The sequence below is a fragment of the Fusarium proliferatum genome, assembly GCF_900067095.1.
Source record: "Fusarium proliferatum ET1 genome assembly, contig: FPRO_scaffold004, whole genome shotgun sequence".
Taxonomy (NCBI): domain Eukaryota; kingdom Fungi; phylum Ascomycota; class Sordariomycetes; order Hypocreales; family Nectriaceae; genus Fusarium; species Fusarium proliferatum.
In genome coordinates this window covers 3,085,155-3,112,046 of record NW_022194793.1, presented here as the reverse complement: position 1 = coordinate 3,112,046, position 26,892 = coordinate 3,085,155, and the positions used below count along the sequence as shown (strand labels likewise).

At 48.1% G+C, this 26,892-nt stretch overlaps 10 protein-coding genes across 10 annotated transcripts; 7 read left to right on the top strand and 3 right to left on the bottom strand.

Annotated features, from left to right (window-relative positions):
- Nucleotides 1-262: 262 nt before the first annotated feature.
- FPRO_05173 (uncharacterized protein) lies at nucleotides 263-1,932 on the top strand (the record flags this gene model as incomplete). Its single annotated transcript, XM_031230762.1, has 2 exons — nucleotides 263-1,028; nucleotides 1,085-1,932. The coding sequence occupies 2 exons, from the start codon at nucleotides 263-265 to the stop codon at nucleotides 1,930-1,932; spliced, it is 1,614 nt and encodes a 537-aa protein (XP_031080866.1).
- A 411-nt stretch (nucleotides 1,933-2,343) lies between these two features.
- FPRO_05172 (uncharacterized protein) lies at nucleotides 2,344-2,973 on the top strand (the record flags this gene model as incomplete). The annotated part of the gene is made up of 1 exon (XM_031230760.1): nucleotides 2,344-2,973. One exon carries the CDS (start codon nucleotides 2,344-2,346, stop codon nucleotides 2,971-2,973), a length of 630 nt encoding a protein of 209 aa, XP_031080865.1.
- A 932-nt stretch (nucleotides 2,974-3,905) lies between these two features.
- On the top strand, nucleotides 3,906-6,221 carry FPRO_05171 (uncharacterized protein; the record flags this gene model as incomplete). Its single annotated transcript, XM_031230759.1, has 6 exons — nucleotides 3,906-4,844; nucleotides 4,896-5,109; nucleotides 5,205-5,291; nucleotides 5,344-5,499; nucleotides 5,550-5,615; nucleotides 5,734-6,221. 6 exons carry the CDS (start codon nucleotides 3,906-3,908, stop codon nucleotides 6,219-6,221), a joined length of 1,950 nt encoding a protein of 649 aa, XP_031080864.1.
- Nucleotides 6,222-6,488: 267 nt separating this feature from the next.
- FPRO_05170 (uncharacterized protein) lies at nucleotides 6,489-8,089 on the bottom strand (the record flags this gene model as incomplete). Its single annotated transcript, XM_031230758.1, has 2 exons — nucleotides 6,489-7,768; nucleotides 7,834-8,089. 2 exons carry the CDS (start codon nucleotides 8,087-8,089, stop codon nucleotides 6,489-6,491), a joined length of 1,536 nt encoding a protein of 511 aa, XP_031080863.1.
- A 902-nt stretch (nucleotides 8,090-8,991) lies between these two features.
- On the top strand, nucleotides 8,992-11,283 carry FPRO_05169 (uncharacterized protein; the record flags this gene model as incomplete). Its single annotated transcript, XM_031230757.1, has 9 exons — nucleotides 8,992-9,450; nucleotides 9,505-9,664; nucleotides 9,718-9,884; nucleotides 9,945-10,014; nucleotides 10,060-10,201; nucleotides 10,253-10,571; nucleotides 10,623-10,718; nucleotides 10,766-11,012; nucleotides 11,063-11,283. The coding sequence occupies 9 exons, from the start codon at nucleotides 8,992-8,994 to the stop codon at nucleotides 11,281-11,283; spliced, it is 1,881 nt and encodes a 626-aa protein (XP_031080862.1).
- Nucleotides 11,284-11,461: 178 nt separating this feature from the next.
- FPRO_05168 (beta-tubulin) lies at nucleotides 11,462-13,163 on the bottom strand (the record flags this gene model as incomplete). The annotated part of the gene is made up of 7 exons (XM_031230756.1): nucleotides 11,462-11,858; nucleotides 11,913-12,703; nucleotides 12,760-12,814; nucleotides 12,873-12,914; nucleotides 12,967-12,992; nucleotides 13,054-13,077; nucleotides 13,152-13,163. 7 exons carry the CDS (start codon nucleotides 13,161-13,163, stop codon nucleotides 11,462-11,464), a joined length of 1,347 nt encoding a protein of 448 aa, XP_031080861.1.
- Nucleotides 13,164-14,338: 1,175 nt separating this feature from the next.
- Nucleotides 14,339-15,521, top strand: FPRO_05167 (uncharacterized protein; the record flags this gene model as incomplete). Its single annotated transcript, XM_031230755.1, has 2 exons — nucleotides 14,339-14,998; nucleotides 15,048-15,521. The coding sequence occupies 2 exons, from the start codon at nucleotides 14,339-14,341 to the stop codon at nucleotides 15,519-15,521; spliced, it is 1,134 nt and encodes a 377-aa protein (XP_031080860.1).
- A 421-nt stretch (nucleotides 15,522-15,942) lies between these two features.
- Nucleotides 15,943-16,476, top strand: FPRO_05166 (uncharacterized protein; the record flags this gene model as incomplete). The annotated part of the gene is made up of 1 exon (XM_031230754.1): nucleotides 15,943-16,476. One exon carries the CDS (start codon nucleotides 15,943-15,945, stop codon nucleotides 16,474-16,476), a length of 534 nt encoding a protein of 177 aa, XP_031080859.1.
- Nucleotides 16,477-17,459: 983 nt separating this feature from the next.
- FPRO_05165 (uncharacterized protein) lies at nucleotides 17,460-18,812 on the top strand (the record flags this gene model as incomplete). The annotated part of the gene is made up of 1 exon (XM_031230753.1): nucleotides 17,460-18,812. The coding sequence occupies one exon, from the start codon at nucleotides 17,460-17,462 to the stop codon at nucleotides 18,810-18,812; it is 1,353 nt and encodes a 450-aa protein (XP_031080858.1).
- Nucleotides 18,813-19,061: 249 nt separating this feature from the next.
- Nucleotides 19,062-20,093, bottom strand: FPRO_05164 (uncharacterized protein; the record flags this gene model as incomplete). Its single annotated transcript, XM_031230752.1, has 2 exons — nucleotides 19,062-19,163; nucleotides 19,215-20,093. 2 exons carry the CDS (start codon nucleotides 20,091-20,093, stop codon nucleotides 19,062-19,064), a joined length of 981 nt encoding a protein of 326 aa, XP_031080857.1.
- Between the last annotated feature and the right edge of the window lie 6,799 nt (nucleotides 20,094-26,892).

The following is a 26,892-nucleotide window of genomic DNA, read 5'->3' as shown; positions in this document are numbered from 1 at the left end:
TAAATCCAGAAAACTCATGTTGATCTTCGTTCAGGATGAGAAAGTGTGATCCCCGGTTGACTACCTACCTAATTATCCTTGTGTATGACACTAGTGCAGCAAGTGTTGCCCATATGTCCCCCATATTACCTTCTGTATATCTCAATAATCACCAGGTGACGGAGGAACGGCCGGCAGGTGTATGACCCCGAGTCTTGGCTCTTCGTTCTTTTCTGACCCAAAACACCTAATCTTAGCACCTCACCAACTCAGACATTCCACCATGCAGACCTACGCGAATGCAATAGTTGAGTGCCTGCCCGCCTTTGGTTGTGATAAAGCCTCCGGCGTCTCTGGAACCAACATCCACCACATCTGGAAAGCCCTACATCGCCCAGAGATCAAAGTTTACCACTTTCACCATGAATCAGGGGCTGCATTTGCCGCGGCAGAGTATTCTATACAGACTGGCAAATTCGCTGTTGTTTTCGTAACGAGCGGGCCAGGAATCACGAATGCTATCACTGGATTACGTTGTGCTCGTGCAGACGGAGCACGTATCGTCTTCATTGCTGGCTTGACGAGCGAGGAGGCTGATCGAACAGGTCGTCGACTTGTTCAGGAGACCTTTCCAATGGATGTGGAGGGGCTAACTGGACCAACTGCCGATAGTGCACTCAGCTGCTGTGTGATCGTCAGGGACGAATTGGATGTATGGCGACTACGACAAACCTTGATGCTGATTAGACGTGATCCACTTGGGGGCGTCTTGGGTGTTTTCTTGACTGACGCCAGAAGCAAATCACTCATACCGCAACAACATCCGAAATTCGAACTTCTCCCATTTCCCTCTTTGTCCAAGGAGGCCCTTGATGCTTGCAAGGGGGTTGTTGAAATGCTTAAAACCAAGGGCTCTGTACTTTGGATCGGTTACGGCTGTCGTGGTGCCTCGGCTCTTGTCATGAAGCTTGCAGAACGATACGATCTCCCCGTTCTTGCTACGCCCCGCGCCAAGGGGATTTTCCCAGAGACTCATGCCTTGTATCAAGGCACACAGGTTTAGGGGCATCGCTTAGCCCTACGATGAGAGCTAATCCGCCCACAGGGGTCCTTCTTCTTGGATCCAAGGCGGCTGAGCTGAGTTCCATGTTTATCCAGTGCGAATGGGTCGATACGGTTTTCTACTGTGTTAGCTTGGAGACTTCCGAGGTCAAACGAAACATGCCCAAGGGTTCGGTTGCTATTGAAGCTGAGGTTGGTCTCTTTCTTAGAGCCTTGTTGGAGATAAAGGTTACTGGGCACAGAATTGTAAAGCCGGCCATACCAAAGGCCACGATCCCACCAATGCGAGCTACATCAAAAGGACGGATCCATCCATCAAAAATCATGTATGTTGTTCAGGTCGCGATCAATCGAGGTGCATGTTCGATCATCGCCGAAGCCGGAAAAAGTCTCTGCTGGACAGCCCATTACCTGAAATTCCCCAAACCTGGGCTCTATCGATCAAACCTAGATTCCGCTCCCTTGGGTCACGCTGTCTGCGGTGTTGTCGGCATGGGCCTTGCGGACAATCACGCGGTGGCCATTGTTAGTGACGCAGCAATGTTGAAGCAGTCAGAGGTGAGCACCGCCGTTCTATATGGATCGAAAGCCATCTGGCTAGTCATGAATGGCAGCCAATATGATACTTTTGATCAAACGTCTCAAGCTTCGGGAGATGTCCCACCTCCATATTGCATTCCTTATACAGACTTTGAGTTATTGGCACGGGCAGTTGGGTGTGAGGGATCTACGGTTACAGGGGAGAAGGAGCTGCGAGAAGCACTCAAAGAAGCATTGATGAGAGATGGACCTACTGTTATCAATGTTCTCGTGGATTCTTCGCCCGTGGCACCCCTCAAATCTAAGAAGCATGGCTCACCAGTGATGCCCCTGGGTAGCACAGATAGCTGATACAACTATATTCACAAGGCTCACCAGTGAGAACGCCATCTTCTCAGAGATCAAAGTCTCACGGCTGCATTAGTCCACATTTAGATTACTACGACAGAACTCAAATTAAGCACATTAAGAGCAATCAAATTTCTATGGTGAGTTCTTATTTCTCTGAGGACAAGATAGACATTTTTGAAATGAAGAAATGAATACATTGCAGTATGAACATGCATGATTGCCTCACTAAGAAGCTGAACAAAAAAGCAACGATGCTAGTCTTTGAGACAGTCGAACACAATCACACCTAATATACTAGGCCAGTGAACAAAAGTCGAAAGACCAGGTTAGTTTGAACTACAAATACTCAGCCTACTTCTTATGCTCAAACCATATCTCTTAGCAAATGCCGACACCTAACAATCTCCCAAAATGGACAGAGACGACCGCGAAGAGCTTTCAAAGTGCCTTTACTGGTCAATTCTAATAATAACCTGTCCGCCTCACATGGAATTGCCTGAACCCAGGTTTGAAATCACCCACTCCGTCATTGAGAAAAGCCTTGCCCTACTCGACCGGGAAGATTTCTTGTGTCAGGCCCTTCGATATTACCAGAATTACCTCAAGCATAAAGAACTGCGTAAGCACGAAGATCTGATTCATTTTGAGATAGCTAGTCGTCTATATGCTGATATGAGAGGGATTCCGATCGAGGACATCCTACTAGAGTATACGACTGGAAACTGGCTGGAAGAGCTATTAGGAACGAGTGGCGAGGAAGCGGTAGACGCTACACCTATGGACTACCATGGATCTGAAAATCAATTGATAACTGACATGGATATAGATATACCGAATTCAGGAACCTACCAGGTCTCAGTTGGTGAGTTGTCCAGCGAAGCAAGAAGTGAGCCTCAAGATCCGACGCAGACAGCTCGGAAACATCATCTAGACAATGGCTATGATGGTGATGAGAGTTCTTTGCGAGGGAAGAAGCGGGCGAGGATCTTACAGGAGTCGTATGAGCGAGGGATTAAGCATGGATACTCAGCTATCAGTTAGCAAGAGGGTGCGCATAGTCAGAAATAAAACATTCGAGACATTTTTTTGTATGGCTAGATCACAGATGGATAAGTATATGCATTACTTACTGGGTTTTTGTACGTTTTGAGTAGAAAGTACGGATAGTGAGTCAGACTTATTCATGATATGTGCAAAAGAACAGGGTACCAGCATCTGTGATCCCTGACGATGATCAATCTAAAGAGCTGACACCTTCTTCGGATTGGTTCCGCCCCTAAGCCATTTCTGGGTGTTCTACAGCATGACTTAGTCAAGCAGTAATTCCCGGGAGGTCCGGAAAGCCTCAAATAGCTGTTCATGATATACGATGTGTCCAAACTGGGCTTATGCAGCAGTGCGGCAATGCAGGCCTGGCAGCAGAGATTGAGGCCTACACACCGTCATTTGACAATGTGATATGTAAGTATGAGCTACAATGCAAGCTGAACAAACTCTACACCCCCTTTTTTGATAGGACGGGGTGAGCGGGGCCACGCAATATCAGATATCGATAGCTTGGCCAGCTTTTAAATGACGCTTCTTCATTGGGTTACGATTGACATCCTTCTTTGGGCACCTGCAGATCGCCAATCAGCTGTTGGGCTCCAAGCTGCCTTTCAGCTGTCTTTGTTTCTATGAGACGTATACACGCATGTTCAATCACAGGTCAGATCACTTACCTGCAAGGAGGATGGGCAGTTTGTCGCTTTATTGAGACAAGTCTTCACATGCTGCTACGTAGTGCGCTCTTCTTGCTCGTAAGCCTCTACTAGAGGAGACCTCGCACTACGGACTAAAACTAACTGTCAACGGCCGGTCTTTTGATTCGATGTAATCAATCAAAACTCTCTGGATTCCAGTTGACCGACTAGTCTGATCATTAGAAGCCCTGGTACGCGTTCTTTTTCCATTCTGTTGTTCAGCCAGCAAACATGGGCAGTCCTTGGTTCACCCGCTCAGATGAGCACAATCAAAAGAACCATGATCATCCAAATAACTCGAGCAACCCGGTGGAGGCCGGTATGGCTGCTGAGACTAAGGATATTTACCGGAAGAGCAGCTGGGACCCTTGGCAAGAGTGGACGGACGAGGAAATCGGAGTCGATGGAAGATCATCCCAAGCCTCAGCCAAGTACGCACTCATTGTCCGCCGCGAAAAGGAACATGGCGAAATTGATGAATCGGTCCTCTCACTACATTCTATCACAGTGCAGAGCCCACTGCTCAAAAAAATTCTCGGTCCGGTTTTCAAAGGCTACAAGGGTATCAACACCAACCTCAAGAAACTCGAGTTTCATGCGCCTTTTCGAGAGTTTTTCTATAGATGGGATGAGTTCAACCAAGCCGACCCGAGAAATAGTTCAACAGATTTCTCCGAGGAGTGTTCCCATTACAAGCTTCTGGCAGATATCATACATGCCGAGATCAAGCCGCGCATTGAGCAAGCCTCAGATCTTCTGAATAACGGAGTCATATCGTTTGACTATGTGTGGACACTCTTTGAGCCCGATGTCGAAGTCTACACCAAGATCGAAGGTCGCGATAGGCTGCTCAAGTTGAGCCGCGGTAATTACTCCAAGACACCAGATGGAACAGTGGCATACGTTCTTAGTGTACGGTTCATCGACACCGATGGAGATATGTTCGGGTACACAGACACAACCTTGACCATATCACCTTTTGAGAACGTTATACCCATCCTGGAGCTAGAGGTGATCCCGGCACGTCTATGTCCCGATTTCGATCAAGTTAGAAAGCGACTCGTGCAGCGTGGTCAACTATTTGAGAGCTTGGAAGGCATCAACCACAAGACATATTCTGGTACGTATAGCCTGTCTCACACGACTTCAGGGATCTCAGAGCAGCGACATGTATGTCAGAACCTCCTTGGTTCCTTCTTCAGTCTTTTAACGGCTGTGTAGGTGACAAATGAGCGGATCATCATTGACTCCAGAACATTCTTATGGTTCAATCGCGGTCCTGCCGGTCCACTTCACCCACTTGAGGCCTCTAAAAGCTTTGTGTTTCATGGTAATGAGCTGCACCATGATAAATCTGTTCATTCTCTCACTTATGGGCCTCTACCAACAAGACCATACGCCAAAGCGGGTTTGACCAATGGCTCACAAAGCTCGCGTACGTATCCTGATCTCGAAGCAGTCTAAAGGCCTTTTGCTCCAGGAGTTGGAACCTTGACTAGATTGGTTGACTGAAGCTAATCGTCTCATAAGATGTATCCAACAAAAGACTCTCCGAAAGCCAGTACGCGTTATGTACGAACGTCGTGAAAGGATTCTGCCTGAAAACTAAAGAATGGGGTATGTCGGCTCAGAATACTTACCCAATACCATTTTCTCACGGCAAACTTAGGATTATTCGACATTGAGCTCGTCGAAGACGTTGTATGGAGCTCGACTGCTTTTGATCAGCTAGTGCTGCCGCACGATTACAAACGAATCATCCAGGCATTTGTTGGTGCTCAGATATCTGGCTTAGACAATTTTGACGATGTAATTCAAGGCAAAGGCAAGGCTAGCAAGATGAAATGAAGATTGAGTTTGACTAATCCAATGCAGGAAGGGGGATTATCATGCTTCTGAGTGGAGAGCCGGGAACTGGGAAAACACTCACAGCTGAGTCTGGTAATTACTCTGGTCAGATGGGATTTGACGATATGTTACTAATATCATCTCCTGTCAGTTGCCGAGATCATGCAAAGGCCACTTTACAATATGAGTGCTGCTGAATTGGGAGATGTAGCCCAAGAAGTTGAGCAGAAGCTAGACTGTGCTCTCGAGCTCTCAACAAGATGGGGAGCAGTCCTTCTTCTCGATGAGTGCGATGTCTTTCTTGAACGTCGAACTACCTCAGATATCAAACGAAACAAACTCGTGTCGATTTTTCTTAGACTCCTCGAATACTTTGAGGGTGTCATGTTTCTGACGACCAACCGAGTTTCAGCTTTTGATCCGGCTTTTGAGTCTCGAATTCATCTCACTATCCACTATCCCAATCTGGACTACACGAGTAGACTACACATCTGGAAGACATTTGTGAATATTGGTGACGAAAGTAGTCTTTCTGAAGATGAGCTGGATGAATTGGCAAGTGTTGAGCTCAACGGGAGACAGATCAAGAACGTGGTCAAGACGGCGAGACTTCTTGCAACGCACGAAAAGACCCAATTGGCTATGAGTCATATCAGCACAGTTCTGAGGATCAAAAAAGGGCTAGCAGGAGGGTCATAACATGGAACCTTGTGGGATACTTGAAGTAACTCCTTCAATAAAAAGGAAAGAAAGACATCCAAAACTTTGGTGAACCACGACGCGTTTCGATCTACTTCCGCTGAATTCCACCAGCTGTTCCGTGTCTGGTCTTATCAAACCCTTTTATCTTCCGTTATTTGAGCTTATCCGTTTGCATTCACAAGTCAGTGCCCCCTTGCAACCGCAAGAAAACTCACGAGAATGGAGGTCATCTATCGAGCACCGCGAACTTTGTCTATAAGTGCATCATTTTCCATTGTCATTATCATACACAGGTTCTTTTAGGGCCTCTTCAATCCACAGCCATAGTCGCCTGTCTCCAATAAACCCCGGGTTCATTTCAGACATTAGCGTCAGCTTCCTAGCTACAGCCAACCTGTCCACTTCGTCTCCGTAGAAGACGTCTTTTTCACGCGTTTTCATTTCTTCATCTGTAAAATCATCTTCCTTCAGCCTGGATAGAAGCTGTTTGTTACTTGCGGTCGTTGCCCGCTGATAAAATAGCCATCCATAATCTCTTGAGTCCGATGGATTTACAACATTGGTCTTATAAACAAGATCATACAGTCTTCGGAACAGGGGAAGATCCTGACCGGTCAGAAGACGTACCAGGCGAGAAAAATACCATATCATCTCGGCTCTCTCCCACATACCTCGGCTGATGTTTGGGGGTTCTTGAGAAAAACCGGCCTGGAAGGCAGCTGTGAGAGCTACTGAAGGTGGTTTCGAGGAACCTTCGAGCCCTGGAGTCGCTAACAGCTCAGTCACGGGACATGTTGTTGCAGAACCCCAATCGATAATGCATGTGATATTTAGATCTTCATCGACAAATATATTTCCGGTGTGGAGGTCAGGGTGTGATAACGTGAAACCAGTCGAATCTGATGACAGTCGTGGTATCATTTCTTCTAGTATCTGACCTGCGATGCAGTAGTCCAGTCGATTCTTACTACCCTCGAGTTTATCGCCAATGACTATGAAGTCACCCCTTCTATCGGTAGCTGCCCGAAAGCTGTCCCATGTCGAATAGTCAGCTGGTCTGGGTAGTGGCGAGAAGAATAAATACGGTGTCAGTGGTAGCTCCTCTGCGTGAGAAGTAAAAGCTGATATCAAAGACCGAAGGTATACAGGTTCTTCTGTAAAAGGACCCCGTTCGATTTCTTTCTCGAGGGAGTCCCTTGATTGCCAGGTGAGAACAGGGGATAGACATTCACCAACCGAAAAGCCACCGGTATCATCTTCAAACAACGATCCAATCTTATTGAAATGGACCCTTGAAAGGCGATACATGATGGCACCAAGCTGATTCATGATTCTCTCGCGGTCTGACTCTGAGAGTGGGAGCTGAGATATGGGATGTCTGATATTCGGAGGCTGGACTGAAGGTTCTGTCCAACGATAATCGGACAAGGGGCGGCCAGAAGCTTTGCTCTGAAGAATATATGGTATTCCGATGTCATTTTCGTGAGTACCACTGAATTTCATGTCATTATAGAACTTCCTTGTCCTGCTTAGTTGCATCCTACCTATATGAGTAGACTTTCGGAACGGGAATTTGACAACGGATTGATTTCAAGATATTTCAACGTACTCGCTTCACTTATGAGTATCTTGGAGGCGGTTTCGTCTGAGAACATAAGTATATCGTAGCGCGGTGACCGAAACACCCATTCAACCGCATCGTCAAAGGTGATGAATATAACCCAGTTCAAGCTACCGCTCTTGGGGACCTGGGACTCATCGCAGGTACATGATCGACCTCGAAGTTTTTCTGCGAGCATCAGGAGGGCTTCGAGGTTGAATTTGGCCCATCGAAATATCCTAGGCCGAGGCGGTGGGACGGGCATCTTACCTGATTTATATATGGGCAATTCCTTGCTGTCCAAGAAGGGTGAATAGAAGCTTGGGGACGCATGTCCATTTTGGATACACAGTGGTCACGTGGTGGCTAAAAGTAGAGTAGTTAATTGCAGCACTGCCATGACCAACAGCAGCATCGGCTTGATAAGTTGTCATGTCGGCTCGTTTTCTCATCTGATTATCTTAGTCTAAAGCAGATTACGTCTCGCCAGAAACTCGAAGACTTTGTTAAACCAGGTTGCCAATCTGAAGCAAGGATCCTGGTGGCCCTCCAGCTACCAACATGCAGCCTTCGCTGCTTTATTAGTTCCGTGGAAGACTTCGGCAAATAGCACCTCAGATAAGTAAGTAGATTATTAGATGCCCAGAAAGGTTGACATCATCAGATCGACACTCGCTAAGTCATTGCCGTTATAGTCTCCACTCCTCGATCTCAATAGTAGCAGCTCCAATCAGCACGACAAAAAACCTCATCAATGCAACCAAAACAACCAATGAGATTCTCAAACCACACCACGATGTCGAATTACACCAACACCAAGATAAAAACTTCCGAACCTCCACGTGGATTGCAACCAACGTTAGCATTCGATGCTTACAATCCTTATCTTTCCTACTGGTCACTCAACGTCACATCGCTACCTCTTTCGTTGACCGTGACACCAAGGACCCAGTTACACCAGGCCAGGGCTACAAGAGTGGTGATGCAATACACAGGACGAAAACGTGTACGGGCCTGGCCAGTTTGTTGGCTACCGGCATCTCGGCGGCAACATGGACGATAACGGAGGCGGGGTTGGGATGAAGCTCGTTACAAGCTTAAAAAGAGACATATACGCAGGATAAGCTTGTTTTTTGTCTCTATCAAACGGTTTTCGTCATAGTCAATATGAAGTCTGCTGTGTTTCTCTATGCTTCTGGCCTTCTGGCTACAGCTGTGACAGCCGAGTTCGACGGCAACTTGAACTACGCCAGTCCATCTCGTCGTCATGCTCGTCTTGGAATCGATGTTCCATTGGTCAAGCGTCGATCTTTGAAGCGCAGCAACACTCCTTATGATCCTTCTCAGCTCAACTTCACCCACGGAGTGGCCTCCGGAGATCCTTGGCCTCAGAGTGTCATCCTCTGGACCCGTGTTGCACCCTCCACGAAGTCTGATGAGAGTGAGAATGTTGTGAACGGCACCGCGGGACATTACAGTCATGAGACTGAGAAGTATATCAAGGCTGATCCTCATCCTGTTTGTGTGGAGTGGAAGGTTTATGAGTCCAAGTCTGCTTCTGGAAATGGGAAGACGGCCGCTAGTGGACGAGCTTATACGACCTCTGATATCGATTACACTGTCAAAGTGAGCATGATCTTTTAAAACAGAGACTGAGGTATCTTGACTGACAATTTCTAGGTTGAAGCCGACGGCTTGAAGCCTCTCACCACTTACTACTACCAGTTCAAAGTCTGTGACTCGAATGTCAAGAGCCCTGTTGGCCGTACCAAGACTGCTCCTACCGCCAACAATGACGTCTCTGATCTAAGCTTCGCTGTGTTCTCCTGCAGCAACTACCGTAAGCTCATTTCTATCCTTGATAAAGCTGAGAGCTAAAGCTAATGGTCCCAGCCAATGGCTACTTCAACGCTTATGGCAACGCCGCCAGAAAGGATGAGCACGACTATGTTATCCATCTGGGAGATTATATTTATGAGTATGGAGCCAACGGAAGCCGGGCTAGCCAGCCCTCTACTGAGATCTTCACTCTTCACGACTACCGAACTCGCCATGGACAGGTTAGTCACTCCGCGGCCTGATTTTTGGAAGGGAATTCGCTCACATGAACATCTCACTAGTACCGCACAGATCCCGATCTGCAGCTTCTGTCACAGAACTTTGCTTGGATCCCGACTTGGGATGATCACGGTAAGTCCCGCGGGCACATCCCTAGGTCTATCTGACGATTGGCAGAGTTCGCCAACAACGGCTACAGAGATGGATTCTCTGGTCTTAACAATACTGAAGAATCCTTCTTGAAGGAGGGCCGCAAGGTTACCGTTGACACTCGAAAGGTTAACGCCGTCCGAGCTTACTTCGAGTGGATGCCCATCCGGTAAATATCAAAGCCAGCCCTAGAACTAGCTTCAACTAACCTCCATATCAGCCAAACTGATCTCGACGACGGCCTTCGAGTTTGGCGATCTTTCCAAATGGGCAAGCTCCTAGATCTGATCATCCTCGACACTCGAAACTACGACCGCAGCATCACCAGCCTCGACTGGAACGACAACTACATCGACATGATCCGCGATGATCCCAGCCGCACTCTCATGGGAGGTCGTCAGGAGAACTGGTTCTATCGATCTCTTAGTAAGTCTAAGGACCGAGGTGCCGCCTGGAGAATCGTTGGCAACCAGATCATCTTCTCGCGTATCACCGAGGATTGGGGTAATGGCGAGGTTCTTCCTGGTGATAACTGGAGTGTAAGTGACTGACCAGTCTTTTGGTTTTGTTGCAAGTACTGACCTATGAAGGGCTATGTCGCCAACCGAAACCGCACTCTGGAGTATCTGTACGACAACGATATTGGAAACAACATCTTCCTCGCTGGAGACAGCCACCAGAACTGGGTATGTGTCATCACCATTCTCATCCCAACTCATCTGATATATGACAGGTCTCGGATCTCGTTTGGCTTGGAACCAAGGAATACGACAACAAGACAGGTGCCGGAAGCATTGGTGTCGAGTTCGCTGGAACCGCCGTCAGCTCTAACGGAGTTGGTGGCCCTATCGAGCCTGCAGCTGGCAAGGCTGCTCGCGCCAGAGTTGAGAAGAACCCTGAGCTTCAGTGGCAAGAAGGTTATTACCGAGGGTACTTCATTCTGGATGTGAATGCTAAGCAGGTCTCGTCCCGATTCTATGGTAAGATTCAAACGCCTGATCACTCACATGAGTCTCACTCACACCTTCAGGCTCCCCTTCTGTTGCCTCTCGCAACTCCTGGGATATCCCTCTGGCGAACTTCACCGTCGTCTCTGGTGACAACCACTTGAAGCGTCCTGTTGCTGGTGGTCGCGCCGAGTCTGGTGCTCTTCGATATGGAGAGGTCAAGCACACAAATCTCACTCTCAACACTGAGACAGGCGAGTGGAAGAACGTCGGCTTTGACACAATGTACGTCAAGCATGATTAAGGGATTTCAAAAGTTAAAAAGGACCATATAATTATGAATCGGCTATAAAACAAAGCCTAAGTAAACCAATTTCAGTTTTGAATGCTATATAAGAACTCGAAGGGGACGAAGCATTTTGGGGGTAATAAAGAAGTAATAAGCCAAATAGTTTATCATCTTAACCAGCTCTCCAATCCCTCTAGCCCTCGTACTCCTCAGGCTCACCCTCACCCTCATACTCCTCAACCTCGTCGTCAATCTCAGCATCCTGGTACTGCTGATACTCGCTGACCAAGTCGTGCAAGTTAGACTGGGCCTCGGTGAATTCCATCTCGTCCATACCCTCGCTGGTGTACCAATGCAAGAAAGCCTTGCGACGGAACATGGCGGAGAATTGGTCGTCGACGCGCTTGAAGATCTCCTGGATGGCGGTGGAGTTTCCGACGAATGTGGCGGCCATGGGAAGACCTCTGGGAGGAACAGAGCAGACGGAGGTTTGCACGTTGTTGGGGATCCAGTCGACGAAATACTCTGAGTTCTTGGTTTGCACCTTGAGCATCTGGTCTTCGATCTCCTTTGTCGATAGCTTACCGCGGCTAATCTCACGTTAGTCCGTCTCATCTCATGCATTTTTTCAAATCAAAACTTACAAAATCGCGGAACAAGTGAGGTATCGACCGTTGCGGAAATCAGCAGCAGCCATGACGTTCTTGTTGTCGAAAATCTGCTGAGCAAGGCTGGGCACGGTAAGATGTTGGAAGCCCTGCATCTTGCGACCGGTCAAAGGCGCAAATCCAACCATGAAGAAGTGAAGTCGAGGGAAGGGAATCATGTTGACGGCCAACTTGCGCAGATCAGAGTTGAGCTGACCGGGGAATCGGAAACATGTCGTCACGCCAGCCATAACTGTCGAGATCAGGTAGTTAAGATCGGCGTAAGAAGGATCAGCAATCTTCAGGGTCTTCTCGTAAATGTCGTACAAAGCCTCGTTATCGATACAGTAGGTCTCATCGGAGTTCTCGACAAGCTGGTTCAATGACAAAGTGGCGTTGTAAGGTTCGACAACGGTATCAGAAACCTTAGGCGAAGGCATAACGGAAAAAGTAGCCATCATGCGATCGGGAAACTCCTCACGGATTTTCGACAGAAGAAGCGTTCCCATACCAGAGCCGGTACCACCGCCGAGAGAGTGGGTGAGCTGGAAACCCTGAAGATGGTCACAGTTCTCAACCTCGTGTCGCACAACATCGATGGCCTCCTCAACGAGCTCAGCACCTTCGGTGTAATGACCCTTGGCCCAGTTGTTACCGGCGCTGGCATTTCCGGCGACGAAGTTGTCGGGGCGGAAAAGCTGGCCTAGGGGCCCGGCGCGGATGGCATCCTGAGGACCGGGCTCAAGATCCACAAGGACCGCGCGGGGCACGTACTTATCCTTTGTGGCCTAAAGGGAGACGGTTAGTGAAAATAAAAGACGGTGAGTGAGAGGGGGAGACGCGCCTCGGCGAAGTAGACGTCGATGCGCTCTCGCTGCTGGTCGTCGGTTCCGTTGTATCTTTGAGAAATTGTTAGGTTGAGGCAAATAAGGGTCACCGACTCTTCATTTCACTCACGAGCCGCTGCCGTCAACGCCATGCTCCCCAGAGACGGTTTGCCTGATAAATAGTCAGTCTCTACACTAAAATAATCGCCTGCGGTAGCATTTACCAGAAACTGGAGCCGACTTGGTTGCCCTGCAATCATCAACTCAACACATGTCCCTCAAAGCAGAAAAATTGGTTGGGTGGCCCTTACACATTGGCCGACTTGAACGTGCACCTGTCAAACGGGGGTTGGTTAGCCTCAGTCAAACTCAAATCCGACAGCGAATAAAGAGAAAATTCAGGTCTCACAATCTCACGCATTTTTGCTGACGTTTGCCTCTTACGCGTACGGGGGTGCGAGTATGTTACGTGGTGAAGTTATCGAGGAGCTGACTTGAGGAGGCTTTGCCAAAGGACGACGTCTTTATTGACCAAGTGGTAAAAATGGTGCCTAAAAAGTAAAATGAGTGAGAATTCCGGTGCCTGGCGGTGAAAAGGCGGTAGCCTTGGTGTGGTCTGATTATGTACATAAATTGGCCTGCCCAAATTTTGCTGATATGGAATAAGCTAATTTCATTTGTGCCGGATAACTGAATAATTGTGCGCTGTCGTTTTTGCTGAAAAGTGGTCTTTTGGTTGCTGTGGTTGCTAGGTCTTACAGCAGGGTTGCCGCTGAAGGCAGCCGTATTTTCTGCGCTGTGGAGATTGAATTGATAGGCGCTTAGGGGTTTCTCTGGCTCTAGGCTACCGTATTACGGGGGACAGCGCATTTCTGATGGAGGGGTCAAACACGGGGGGATCTGTTCTGCTTTCAACGATATCAGGGCTGGCGGAATTTGTTTGTTGTTGTTATCTCGCTTCTCCTTTTGTGGCAAATTGGATTGTTGACCCCATGCAATTTGAGGTCCAAATTACGCCAACGCTCCAATGAGCTAGCTGCAATCAAGCCCCAGATATGTTGTCCCGAACTAATTCCCAACTAGCAGTGGGCATACGGTGTAGATTTCACTAGTCAGATTATGTTTCAGGAGTATGCATAATCTATCCATCTTTCATTTGTGCAAATAGGACAGATCGCAGTCAGGGTCCGTCAGATGTCTAGGGTAGTCATCCCAACATCAACTCGCTGTTTCAATGTCAATGTGTTAAAAACAGCATCATGGTTCTTTCAATTTCGTGTCTGTGTTTAATTTATATTTTGACCATTCTGTTGTGTTATATCAATTGTCAAATATCAACATAAGTGACTGCTAAGTGTTCCTTTTCTGCAGCGAATAGAGCTTTCATGCGTCAACGTTGTTTTCGGACGTCAATACTCCGTCTTATGTGAAGATGTAGCGAAGACTTGGCAAAGGAATCATGCCGACTGGTCGAGCTTGATTGACAGCTAACACTTTTTGACTAACAAGTGCGGCTGAAAGCCCAACATAGCTTGGCTTAACCGCCACAATACCCATCGTCCAGTATCACAAACCCCTCATCAACAACACTTCAAAATGACAGATTCAAGAGCCTGGGTATTTTCAGAGCGAGGTCTACCATGGGACGTCCTCAGTCTTACAAGTCAGACAATTCCAACTTTACCACCTCCTCTTCCCCTGCCAAAAGATGTGCCGAACCCAGAAGAATGGATTGTTGTCAAAGTGGCCTTTGCAGGCTTGAACCCAGGTGCCATATTCCAGATGACTCTCGTTCCGCCATTCATTCGAAAGCCAACTTGTATTCCTGAGATGGACTTCTCAGGCACTGTGATCGATCTATGGCATCCTGATGATGAGTCTGGATCAGTACAGTCGAAGAGATTCAATAAGGGTGACAAGATTCTTGCCATGTTGCCAGCCAGCCATACTCTGCCTACGGGAACAGGTGCTTTAGCTGAATATGTTAGAATTCCAGCTAGATATGCTGTGAAGAAACCAGAGGGCGTGAGCCTTGCTGATGGAGCTGGTTGCTTACTACCAGGCTTGACAGCACGACAGCTCGTGAAGGAATCCGGAGCAAAGACAGGCGATCGTGTTTTAGTCAATGCAGCAAGTGGCGGAATCGGCTCTCTGGTCGTGCAGATGCTCCGAAAGGTTGTAGGGCCTGGAGGATATATCGTTGGCATATGCAGCGGCAAGAATGTCGAGTTGGTCAAGAGTCTTGGTGCGGATGAGGTGAGTTAAGCCCTGTTTGAAATGAAATGCCAACTAACTCGCTTCACAGGTTATCGACTATACGCAACATGACCAGCTTTCTAGGCACCTCGCCGAAAGATTCTCATCAGAACCTTTCAACGCCATCATTGATACCCTAGGCCATCAAGCCCTATATCTCGCCTCACCATCCTATCTCGTACCCGGAGGCAACTATTCCTCCGTCGGTATCAAACCACCAACTTTCTTTGTCCCGGACTTCCTCCGCGCTGTGCTGCAGATGAAGCTCAACGAATGGTGGCCAGTATCACCATGGCTCGGTGGTGTTGGACGGAGATGGTTGGGTACATCTATGATGAGCCCTACACTTGATGATCGTCAAACTGTCGCGGATATGTTGGGCCGTGGCGATATAAAACTGGTCAAAGACAGTATCTGGCCATTTGAGGAGACCAAGGAAGCTTATAGGAAGCTCGGTGGACTTCATGCTAGAGGCAAGATCCTTGTCAAGGTAGATGATCAAGTTGGCGATGATGATTGTTAGATGTGATTTGTTTATAGGTTCTGATAGTCAACTCTACTCTTCGTTTCGTAATTCAATTCAAAATAACAAAAATATCCCTTTGAAGTTCTCTTTGATATGTTATTGTCTTTCTTGGCTAGTCACCTAGCACCTACTCTTTGGCTGCAACATACCACAGGCCTTTGAGGCTTTGATTGATCAAAGAGGCATTGCATACACAAGGCTAGTATGGGGATGACCTCAACATTGAATGAATATCTTACACGAGCAAGGAGTTGCCCACAATACTCTTGAGTATAAATTTGCCTTGGTATCTCACCTTGATAGTTTTGACTCCTGGTCTCCAGCACAGCCTTTATTCTCTTCACTATCCTTGAGTTTATACCCAATCCTTCTCGTCTCTTCGACTCTAAGTTTTTGTCAAACGTTCCTAGCCTCCGCCATGGCTTCTGTACCCATCCAGCCAATTTTCATCTGCGGCAATGACGAGTACCGTATCAGACTTCTCTCTGTCAAGCTGACCGGCTCCTTCTCCAACACAGGATATATCTCTTCTATGATAAAGCCTGTTGCAGTCTTCTCAGTCCTGCCATACAAAGGAAGTGCTATAGATTCTTCTCCATCACAGTCTCCTGGCCCCAAAGAGATCCCGGGCCTTCTTTTGATCTGTGAAACCCTAGAGCAACGGCAGGAATATCATTACAACAGCCCTCGGCGAGTTGTCATGCCTATCACGGTTTTCTTGGAGAATGGTATGAGTGTAGAGGCTGACACTTATGTCTTTCCCGTTGCAGCTATCGATGAAGAATACTGGGACGACTGGGAGTTACATGCGTGTGTTTCCTCTGCGAGACCTTATCCCATCTCTTGCCCAGCGCCAGGAGAGCCGGCCCCAAACATGCCAGGCATCTTAGACGAAGATTCCACCGACGACTCAGTGAGCGCAGATCAGCCCATTAAAGACCCAAAACTGTGAACAGCTCTGAATTGTCGAGCCTTTTCAATCTCATACATCACCGGGAGTCTATCTAAAATGGGCATTGAATGACTATTTCAAGGCAACTATCATGACTCCTGGGTGCTATAACGGCTAGCCGACCTTTCGATCTAGCTTGTATCTGGAATTCGTTTAGAGACAACCCATCGAATAGCTACTTGATGGGTACAACTACCTCCTTAGTGACTTAGTGACCAGAATAAATGATTACCACCTCTGCCCTTCCACTTCAAGGCTCACCTCCTCGTACAAGATGATAGAACCTCTTTTGAACTAACCGTGATACGTAATCCTCCTCCAATGAGTATATATGTATAGGCCTCCGACACAAACCCTACTTTGTCGACAAACGGCGGTCAATATTGCCGCGGATGCTGGCCGGCTTTAGACCACGGTAATGGAGAACTTATGGAGAACACCATATCAATTACTCAAACCCTCGGAAGCTTGCAATCTTCATTCCGGCAATCTGATGTTGGGTCGGTGCCGCACCGGCTATCGATATCAAGATTATGGTTACATAGACGAACTCATCGCAGGGAATAAGAGACCCACGAAGCGGGGTGACGATACGACCCAGGTTCAACTAACTGATAACTCTAAAGATTTGCTTAATTGATACCCCAGTTAGGAAGGTAACTGTAGAACGTCTTGGGCGGGGGATTTGCGAGGTGGAGTCTCGGGCAACAATTCTAGGTCCTAGACTGAGGAGCAATTGAGATACGGCCAAAAGAAGTGATAACGAGGATGCAGGCAATCATGGTTCGCCTAAGTGAGTTATATTGGAGATCAGAACGGCCGTGACTTATAAGTTCGGGCGATTGCCATGTCCGCAATGCGACGGCGAGTCTGTTACACATTGTCCAGGTTTCGTGATACTTAGTATCTTTGGAGTACGGTAATAAAATCCCCAACATCGACTCCAATTGATGTCGTTACATATCGAAGAATAAGACATTATAATGGTCTGTCTAGATCATGCCAGAGGCCTCGCAGCCTTTGCGTTCGGCCTCACACTCCTCGCAACCCCAGCCTCATCACTTCAAACCACCCTTGAAGCACGCCAAAAGAAGAATGCTACAAGTCCATACACAGACGCAGTCTCAGACTACGTCGACTCACTCGATAAAGAGCTCTGGTCAATCAACAAGAACATCCACGACAATCCTGAGCTTGGATATAAGGAGTTCAAAGCTCACAAACTTCTCACATCGTTCATGAAGAAACAGAAGGGATGGAACGTGACCGATACAGTCGGTGGAATCGACACTGCTTTTATGGCCGTGTTTGATGGCTCAGGCGATGGTCCTGTCGTGAGCTTCAATGCCGAGTACGATGCGCTGGAAGGACTGGGACATGCCTGTGGCCATAACTTGATTGCGACAGCATCGCTAGGTGGCGCTCTTGCAACCGCTGAGATCATGCGCAAGGAGAAGCTTGGTGGCAAGGTCATTCTCTTTGGCACGCCAGCTGAAGAATCTCTCGGTGGAAAGGTCAAGATGCTCGAAGCTGGCGTCTTCAAGGACGCCAAGATTGACATCTCTCTGATCTCACATCCCAGCAATGGCCCCGACACACCGTACATGCTGGCTCAGTCAACAGATCGTGTCGATGTTGAGTACACAGGTCGTGAGGCTCATGCTGCAGCCGGACCTTGGGAGGGAATCAATGCACAAGACGCACTCCTCCTCGCCAACAGTGCCCTGTCCTATATGCGCCAGCAGATGCGCACAACAGATCGTGTCCATGGAATCATCCACTCAGTAGGGACTCGTATCAACGTCATTCCCGCCGATGCATCAGGAAGCTACCAGCTCCGCGCTGCCAACGAGGAACAACTCGAAGAGCTCTCAGACCGTGTGTACAACTGCTTCAAGGCTGGTGCTCTCGGCACAGGCGCAAAGATGAACTTCACAACACGACCATACGGCTACGCCAACATGAACAATAATGATGGCCTCGCTGCATCATACACACGTTGGTTCGAGGAGCTTGGCGGTGACCTCCCCGATGCTGATGTCGACAAGATGCGAGAGCCCGGTGGTTCAACTGACCAAGGCAATATCAGCCAGGACTTCCCAGCTATCAGCCCAATGTTTCAGATCACCTTTGCTAATGGCACGGTTCCAAAGAGTGGCCCTCACACTGCGCCGTTCGAGGTCGCAGCGGGAAGCAAGCCTGCTTTCGAGAAGGCACTTATGGTGGCGAAGGGTCTCGCTGGTGTTGCTGTGGATGTTTTGACGGTTGATGGGCTTTTGGATGAGATTAAGGATGAGTTCAAGAAGACGAAGTCCTCTGCTCGACGGAGGAGATAAATAGCCAGTCATGCAGCTAGAGCATCTGCCTACATATGACAGTCCTATAGTATGACATCACAATGGATATTAGTCGATAGGTCTGGAGTAGTTCATCTGTCGTTGATCAAGTATAGTGCTACGAGACAACATGAAACAAACCTGTAAAGAGCCGGTTGATGCTACTACAGGGGGATTATGCAATTCGTTCTATCTTACATCTACGTACTCCACCTGCATAACTCATAACTCATCACCCCCTGTCTCTTTCTATATACCAGGAAGACCAATGACCTGTCTAACAGCAGGTACAAAGCGAGGCACAATATACACAATGTAAAAGGCCGTCACCGCGGTCAAGAGTCCAGTAAACTGGGAGTCGTTAGCAACTACATCTTGAAAGACTACTCGGGCTTTGCTCACCTTCTCGAACCATGTGTGGAAGTAAATAGCCGTCATGAGTAGCATCCAAGCACTCAATCCCATGACACCCACGGCGAACTTGCCACCGAGACCTAAGGCAGGTCGCTCGGAACCTTCGCCCAGAGATGTATCAGATTCGACATTAGCGCTCTTGAGGGCTCCGTCGGTCATAACGACGCATCGCTCCTCGTTTCGTTTGCCAGACCATCTCAACACAGCCCAACCGACCTCCTGCATGAGAAACGCAGTACCCAGTGTCAGGAGGAAGACGTGGCCCGATATGTCATGACCTCCCTTCCATTTACCACCGGCAGCTTTACAGGCTACTGCTGTGACCTTATCACCAACAGTATCGGAGCCAAATTCAACCTCTCTTCGAGCGAGCTCGCAGCGCCCACCTGTCCATCGGAAACCACGGTCGATCAGAGCAGGTCCAAAACACCACTGCGTCACGAGGAACCACAGTGTTGTTACAGCAACCCATCGTAGACTCGCGCGAACACGTCGTCCGGTGTCAGTGGTGCTAGGATGGCTGAAAATGAAGACAAAGAATGCAACAGTGATCCATGCCCAGCCTCGCTTGACAAAGAGAACGTTGAAAAGATTGGACTTGCGAGCGAAGTAGCTCGGAGACACGCTGGGATCTTGGAAATGCGACTGCGCGATAGGATCGTACGGCGCGGCGCGTGTCTGCGGCGAGATTATGGAGAAGATGGTTCCGAAGATCAAGAGAGCTGGGAATATTACAAGCCCAGCTCTCTCTAGAGGTGTCGGCAGGAAAGGAGACGAGCGAGGTGTCGAAGTCGATCTTGAGGGAGAATCCATAACTGTATCGTTCGCTTCAGCAGCCGCCCTCGCAGCACGTCGGGTAGTGACCATTGTAAACAAGCGTAGAGTAAGTCTCAAGAGAGCCAAAGCATTAGGAGAGGTCAATGACAGGCTTGGAGAGAGGCAGAAGGTTTGTAGGAAGTGGCGCCAGATTGGCCTTGGTCGCGTTTTTGACGATGGGACAGTTGGCTTGAGGCGATGACGTCTACGTACTCGCGCTAGTAGTGGGCTGCCGCCAAGGAAGCTCCAGGAAGCTCAGAGACTAATGGTGGTGGCCGGAAAAAAGAAAGCTCCGACTTCTGACGTCTGTAAATTATTATTTGAGGTGGGGTTCATCATGACAACTTCAACCTGCAAATTCACGACGAAATGCTGCGACGACGAACACGACGAATATTATTTTGGGCTGTGTCTGTGATCAAGTGATCATGAAAGCCTCGAGAAACCGAATACGCTTTTAATGACTCATCCCAAAGAGTCATACTAACTAAACTCACGATGTCGTGACCTCTCTCATTCGCCCGCTCCGAACGCACGGAAACCTTCTTCGTTCTCGCTTCACCCACGAACCACGCCCACTGCACCTTGCGCCCTCCACGAGACGACCATGCCTACCCTTATATACCAAAAACCGCCCAATACCCATACCGAAGAGTGGTGTAGTGGTATACGCTCCTAAATCTCATATGATCACCTAAAATCTCTTAAAATCCGCTCCTATGATCCTTCTCCCACTACACCACTCTTCGGTTTTTGCCAGTTGGCTCGAATTTTTGTCGCATGGCCCGGACCTGTCACATATTTTTTCCCTGGATTTATTTCGCTAAATCCCACGACGTTCGACCGGCAACTATACCCCCTGATGTCAACATGTACCCCTAGGTCTTACCTTTATATACCAAAATCACTCTATATACCAGTACCGAAGAGTGGTGTAGTGGTATACGCTCCTAAACTCCTATGATCACCTAAAAAATCTTCTTTCCGCTCCTATGATCTTTCTCCCACTACACCACTCTTCGGCTTTTGCCATTCAACTCAACTTTTTGTTCTTCTGGTCTGGACATCTGATCTATTTTTTCGCGGACTTATCTGGTCAACTTTTGACGACGTTCGAACGCAGCGAGGCCATGCCACGACGATACGTACCATGGAGGGGGTTACCTTTATGTACCAAAATCGCTCTCTATACCGATGCGAAGAGTGGTGTAGCGGTATACGTCCTACTCCTAAGGTCACCTAAAATCTCTAAAAATCCGCTCCTAAGACCATTCTCACCCACTACACCATTCTTCGCTTTTGCCATGTGCTTCGACTTCCTTTTTGGCACCTCGATCTTTTCAGTCGACTCCTTTTCTTCTTATTTCCCTGCAGGCTTTACGGCGCTCGAACGCAGGGATGAACATGAACAAGCATTTACGACGTCTCACAACATCGACGACTTTCGTTTGGACAACAGACATATGGTGGAACTCCGTGACCTGTCAATAAGTGCCATTGAAACGAAGCCGTGATGCTCCATGCAGGCAGGAGGCGAGATTGTTTGGCGGGTACGCTTGAGCCTTTGCGGAAAGCTTGATGGTAGGCAGACATGAGGCACTTTGCAAGCCGGTCCGATCTGTTGGTCGATTCTTTGGGTGATCTGGCGTTAAACGGGACGTGGAGGTCTACCCCCTATATACCAAAACCACTCTATTATTGTCGGCGAAGAGTGGTACAGTGGTATCCGTCCTAGATCCTAAGATCATAAACCTAAAATCTCTAAAATCCGCTCCTACAATTCCTCCTTCACCCACTGTACCACTCTTCGTTTTTTGCCGGATGGCACAATTTCGGCATGGAAACGAAGTCGCTTTTCTTTTTGCTCTCCCAGCCAGCAAACCGACCAAGCGACAGCCACCGCGACAAGCAACGTCGGTGTCATTTTGTTTCTAGTCGATACCAGCTTGTTCACCAAGCCGAGAAGGACTCATGACCGAGATGAGACAGGACAATGAGAAGGTCACTTCTGCTCACACGACGAGGAGCACAAACGATATTACGGAGTGCATGTCATTGTGCCAGTCAATCGACAGCAGGCAGGTCCTGATCAGGGGCGGGCCTGGGAGGCTGACACACCTTGAGGGCGGCCTGCACCTTAGGCACCAGCACGGCTCGTCGTCCTTACCCTTTATATACCAAAAACACTCACTACCCTTCCGAAGAGTGGTGCAGTGGTATCCGTCCTAGATCCTAAGATCATAACCTAAAATCTCTAAACTCCGCTCCTACAATTCCTTCTCCCACTGCACCACTCTTCGTTTTTGCCGGATCATACCAAAACACGACAATCTCAACACGATCTTTCTTTTTTCGCTTGTCAACGACTGAACAATAGTTTTGGGTGACGAAGATATCGATTCAGGGGTATATGACAGCCAGTCCATACCAAATGCCACGGAGTGTACGAAGACCATGACATTGTTGATGATGAATGGTTATTCCTGATTCCACTCACATTGCGCAAGAGTACCCTTGGGGCAGTGTTGGGTCTTGTTCAGTGCTCGATCATTTGAGGGTAGTTGCCTGGAGGAGTCTGGTCAGGTGGCCTCAATCGCCTCGCCATTGCAGCGCTGGCAGTACGGTCCCTCCGTCCTTACACCTTATATACCAAAAGCACTCACCACACTTCCGAAGAGTGGCCTAGCGGTATCCGTCCTAGATCCTAGAATCTTACCTAAAATCTCTAAAATCCGCCCCTAAAAATCCTTCTCCCGCTGGGTCACTCTTCATTTTGCCGTTCACGAGTTCGAACGAGAGTCGATGGCCTTCTTTTTTTTTTTTGGTACGACTTCACAATACGAGAACGATCGCTGGATTGCAGCGATATGGACTTCGACTTTTCTTTTGTATTGGTTACTTTGTTTGGCACAGGGGTCACAAAGCTCCGATAGAGACAGTCGACATCTACCCCTTATATGTCAAATCACTCACTATCCTTCACCGAACCGTGAACTAGCGATACCCTTCCTACAACCTACGAACCTCCATACCCACGAATCTTGTCCAGAATCCAGCCCTACGAATCCTCATCCTACAGAACCTCCCTTCGTTTTTGTCGATCTTGAGTGAATGACATTTAATGTCATTCTTTTTGCGATATAACCGTATAAGAACGTTCTCAGATTGCAGGAACATCGAATCAGACTTTCTTTTTATATGCCATCGCCCTGTTTGAACGAGGGGGCACCGAGCTTTAGATGGGGCCACTCGACACCTACCCCTTATATACCAAAAGCACAGTTATCCCTGACGAAGAGTGGTCTAGTGGTACCGCAGCTAAAACCTATACACCCTCTTCAAACCGCACCTAAAAAACAGTCTCCTACTAGGCCACTCTTCACTTTTGCCGTCCATGAGTTCGAATGACTCTTGGCGTTGTTCTTTTTTGCGGTGCAAAAACACGACAACATTCCCCGAGAACGGCCAAACTGGAAGGAATTTCTTCGACTCGCCTGATAACTTTGCTTGCTGCAGCTGTCTCAAGTAAGGAGTGTGATGCAAGTTACCATAAGCACCGCTGAGGCAGCATACCAACTACCCACACAATTGCCTAAGCCCATCTGACGACGAAGTCTGCCACATAAAGAGAGTTTTAGGCTGGGGAAAGTTACAAGGTGGCGAAAGATCCGCCTTACTTCGACACAATGCTGACCGCAGCTGCCTGCGGACCTTGCACAGACCATGGGACACCTACCCCTTATATACCAAAAACACTCTTTATACCAACGAAGAGTGGTCTAGTGGTATACGTCCTAGAACCTATAAACTCTCTTCATTCCGCACCTAAAAATTCTTCACCCACTACCCACTCCTCGTTTTTTGTCATGGCTCTCGACCTCGAATCCTTCTCTACAAGGAGCCCCCTTTTTTTGTCCTCCGCTTTGCACCTTTGGCAGACCAGTGCTTGATGATGAGCCCATCTGCAGGCCTCACCCTCGGCGATCAAATCCTCTTTTTACCATCACGGTTCAGAACACGATCATGTCCCACCTCCAAGGACACTCATGCCATTGATATAGGCGCTGCATCGATGATCAACGTATGGCATGCCATTCAGCACGACGTGGCCGCCTACCCCTTATATACCAAAACCACTGATATTGTTTTCAGCAAAGAGCGTGTGGTCTAGTGGGAATCCGCATCCTATTAACCTAAAATCTTCATACTCTCTCCTATAAACTCTCTCAACCCACTGGATCCCGCTCTTTGTTTTTTGCCAGAGTCACGACTTCGAGTGTCTCCCATGACATTTCCTTTTTCCCTTTGGAAAGCACATGTGATAAAGGTGAGAGGACAAGAGAAGCTTTCGGCCCATCACAAACAGACAATTAACACACATGGGCAATATCCTCCTTGCCCTCACTGGTGCATGATATCTTGCATTTGGCTGCTGAGTAGCACCAGTCCCCGACTCTACACCTTATATGTCAAAATCACATCTATATCCTTCGGCGAGGAGTGGTGTAGTGGTATCCGCTCCTATAACCTAAGAACCTAAAAACTCTTGAATCCGCTCCTACAATTCCTTCTCCCACTACACCGCTCCTCGTTTTTTGCTCAAGTTGAACGATACTCAGTTATTTTCTTCCTTTTTGCCAGTCCATTTCCATAATGGCTAGTCGAATACATGGTTTTGAAAGAGGGTTGTTACAAGCACGCTGTGAGAAAAGGTATATGTCTACTCAACCTCGGTTGGACGAAGGCACGACTTAGGGGCGACTTGAGGATGTAATGAGAAGGACAACTTCAAACTTTGGCTCTTGACGTAAAGGCCTTCATGGCAGCTTCAATATGAGGCCAAGTCAGAAAAGGGGGCAGGGAGGAGGGTCATAGTTCAGTTAGGCAGAAGCATGCTTTGCCCTGCCTAGAACGACAGCCTACCAGCACTGGGGTCTTGTGTCCCAGACCAGAGGACATACCCTTATATGCCAAAATCACTCTCTATACCCCCAGCCAAGAGTGGTACAGTGGTATCCCCCGTTCCTACGACCCTACCTTCGAGGCCCTCTTCTACGAATCCTCCCCCTCCTTCGAATCCTTCCTCTCCTTCGAATCCTCTGACCCTCCCTCCGACCCTGTACCACTCCTCGCACTTACCACTTCTACCAAGTTCTTGTTCTCTTCTTTTTTTTATTCTTCCCTTTCTTATTCTTTGCTCCTTGTGCCCTCTTTTTCTACTGTTATTATTTCTCTTGTGGCATTTCTTTTTGCTATAGCTTGTTTCCAAGCCTGAGCTCCTTGTAAGCTAACGTATAGGTTGCATATAATAATGCAGTAAACTCAGGGGTATTTTTTCGTGGTCTTGGTGACCAGACCCGGTAAGTCGTGTGGTATGGTGTAAGTGGCGGGCTCGCTCGCATGAACGCAACTCGCAACTCGGCCAGGGTAGAGTGTTAAATATTAGAATTAATGTATCCCTCTCGATAAGGAGTGGTGTAGCGGTATACGTCCTAGAACCTATGAATCTTAAAATCCGCTCCTAAAAACTCTCTCTCCCGCTACCCACTCCTTGTCTTTTTGCCTGTGTTCGAAGCACGCCTCTTTTTTTTTCCGTCACTAATACTGTGATTTTGGGTCTTGAATAATTCAAGGCTTGTATAATCGAGTAAAGAATACTCTTGGCGTAAGTCAGGGGTTCAGCTCGCTGTCCCATCTGAACAGACACTTGCCCATCGATGGAACAGAGAGTTCAATCAAGGCCATTTCAATACGACATCTCATCCATTTGATCTTCTGTTTTACTGCAGTGTCATGATGTGGAGTCGTCGTGTCTCAGGTGATGGCGTTGGCGATCGTGTGCTGGTCTGCTTCGGATGACCGACCCTTGAGCCATGGTCAGACGGCTCAGATCAAACTCAACCATTCAGCTCAACAGGGGCCTCCTCTTCATCAATGAGAAAGTTTCTAAAAGCAAAATAAAGTGAGGCCTCTCGAACTGTCTATCCAACGATGTTGGTCGCTACTTGTGCTGCGCCTCGGCTGCTGCCTACACGTCCCAGGCAGCAACAACCCCTTTTGACCAGACTACAGACAACAAGGACCAACCTGGAAGCTTTGTTATATACCAAATTAAAACAGTAGCTTTCAACGAAGTAGCCAGAAACTTACAAGATGAACCTCTTGGTGTAGCGGGAGTCCGGAATCCCGGATCCACCCTTCGTTTCTTACAGTGTTTATGACTCTATGTTCGAGTCCTGTAATGGCCATCACATTCTAGTTTTTTGTCTTTCTTTTGCCCACTACTCCACGGCAACTCTGGCAGTATGACTCTGTAGCCTTCTTTGAGTATCTAGCCTACATCAGGAACTTTGATCCCACTGACATCCTCCCTATCGACCTGGAAGATTATCTCAAGAACTCCAGGGTGTCCATCCGCACAGTTGATATGTTCCCGGCAGAATTAAACAGCCTTTTCGAAGTCTTCTCGGTCATTCTGCTCATCGCTGACTGCATCTCGCTTTATACTCTCAGCCATGATCATGTCTTAGCTTTCAACCTTGTCATCTTCCACATCGCCGTACACATGCTAACGAGCCCATATCGCTAAAGAACCTGTTTCACGGGAATATTCAGTAAAGGATATTCCAGGGTTTCTGCATCGTTTTCACTCATATCTAGAGTCTGCTGTCATTCTGAGCACCCAGGTAGTTCAATGAATAGATGTGTGAGCCAACCGGAACAAGCGGCTGTAGACCTGACTTGTTGTTCCGGCAAACAGCCAGATCAAGCCAAAGATAGAAACAATGTCTTAATTTGATCGTTTCGGATAAGCAGATACCTAACTTTATCGTTATTGGGACCGAAGAGT